At 51.3% G+C, this 1653-nt stretch overlaps 1 protein-coding gene across 1 annotated transcript; it reads right to left on the bottom strand.

Annotated features, from left to right (window-relative positions):
* Positions 1–734: 734 nt before the first annotated feature.
* Positions 735–1263, bottom strand: LOC144477880 (protein apterous-like; the record flags this gene model as incomplete). The annotated part of the gene is made up of 1 exon (XM_078195612.1): positions 735–1263. A coding segment is annotated over exon 1 (529 nt), but the record flags the coding sequence as incomplete, so codon positions are not given.
* Positions 1264–1653: the final 390 nt, after the last annotated feature.

A 1653-nucleotide genomic window follows, 5' to 3' on the forward strand; every position in this document is an offset into this window, starting at 1 on the left:
TTAACCCATCTTTGTCATAAATGCATAAAATTAGTAGTCTCGATTATCCTCGAATATTAGAATCATCTGTTATATAAATGCGTTTTACCTGCAAGCGGTTCCGTATAGAATAGTATAGTACTAGTATCCATATAGTGAATCGTATATGAAATGATTTATTTTACAAATAAATAAAGACAACGTCTGGCATATTAACTACTATAAATAATAATTGTTCCATTACCGGAGCTTTCACGTCACTTCGATCGTAATTCAAAAATATAATCCTCACGCGGTAGACGCGCCAGGCGTCACCTACCCCCACTCCTTGCGTAACTTATTCTCCTGACAACGCCGATAGCGAACTGTCTAGCCAGCAAACATTCTGCCAAGCAACGCCGAGTCCGCAAATGTCATAGGACATTAACCCTTTCGCTCCGAACGACGGATATATCCGACATCCACGTGGATACTCGCAGAGCTGAACGACGGATATATCCGCCATCCACATAGAAACTCGCAGAGCCGAACGGCGGATATATCCGTCGAGTGGATGCCGCGTATATGCGGCGCTCGGCGCGAAAGGGTTAAAGACGTAAGTGCGAACATCGAAGACTGCCGACGCGCATCATGCGCACTGCGCGGCGCGTTAACTCGTTCAGCGGCGCAACTCCCGCGGAACGGACTGCCGTAGCGAAAGGGTTAAAATGTCTCGAAGAAATCAATTTGAACGCGAAATACTTAAAGTCGCTCACCTATGTTGGCGGTCATAGCTTCGAGGTCCTTCGGCTTCCTCTTCCTGGGCCTGCCCTTCTGCCTCGGCGGCGGCACGACCGCGGCGCCATTGAAGTACGGGACTTTCGGCGGCGAGCCGGCGTCGGGCACGGACGGCGTCGAGGGTTGAAGCGGCACGGGGCTGACGTGGCTGTGGGGGTGCTGCGGGTGCATCGAGTGGTGCGGATGCGGCGGATGGGCGGGGTGGTGGTGGTGATGGTGAAGGAATTCCGGCGAGGGGAACGGCTGGCCGGGGTAGTGGGGGCCCGGCGGATAGACCGGGACAGGGGGGCTCTGGGATGGGTGCATCTCCGCGCCCATTTCGTAGTGCAGCCGACACAGCACCGCGCCGTCCCTCATCCCGAAATGGTCGCCCTTGGTCAGCGGTACCGCGCAGGCGGCGCACGAGAAGCACCGCACGTGGAACACGAGCTCTCTCGCTCGCATCACGAGCTCCGAGGCGAGGATCGCCGCTTGGCACCGGGCGCATCGCTTCATGCTGCCAAACATCCTGGAAAAGACAATGTACAGCGGTTAATGAGATGTTCGGAGCCGGACTGCAACGTCCGCGCAATTTATTTTCGCGATCTGTGCTGTCCAAAGACGTCTACGCATGGTGTTATGGTCCTTGTGGACGTTCGGGACAAAGTGCACGGCTTTCTAATTAATGAATTTTCAGCACGAGTCAACCCTTTGCACTCGAAGCCAGTTTACCTAAAATTCCAACATAGTTTCTATGATTTATAGTAGTTTCATTTTATATGACTTACTGCAATTTATTCATACGAAATTGGGTCGTGTGACTCGCAGAGCAGTTGCAGTTTTAATAGTTTTTTAGACACAGATAACAATGATAATATAGAAATTATTTTGAGGCATGACAAAACAATTTTTAGTGGT

This window comes from Augochlora pura, unplaced genomic scaffold, assembly GCF_028453695.1.
Source record: "Augochlora pura isolate Apur16 unplaced genomic scaffold, APUR_v2.2.1 APUR_unplaced_4770, whole genome shotgun sequence".
Lineage (NCBI taxonomy): Eukaryota > Metazoa > Arthropoda > Insecta > Hymenoptera > Halictidae > Augochlora > Augochlora pura.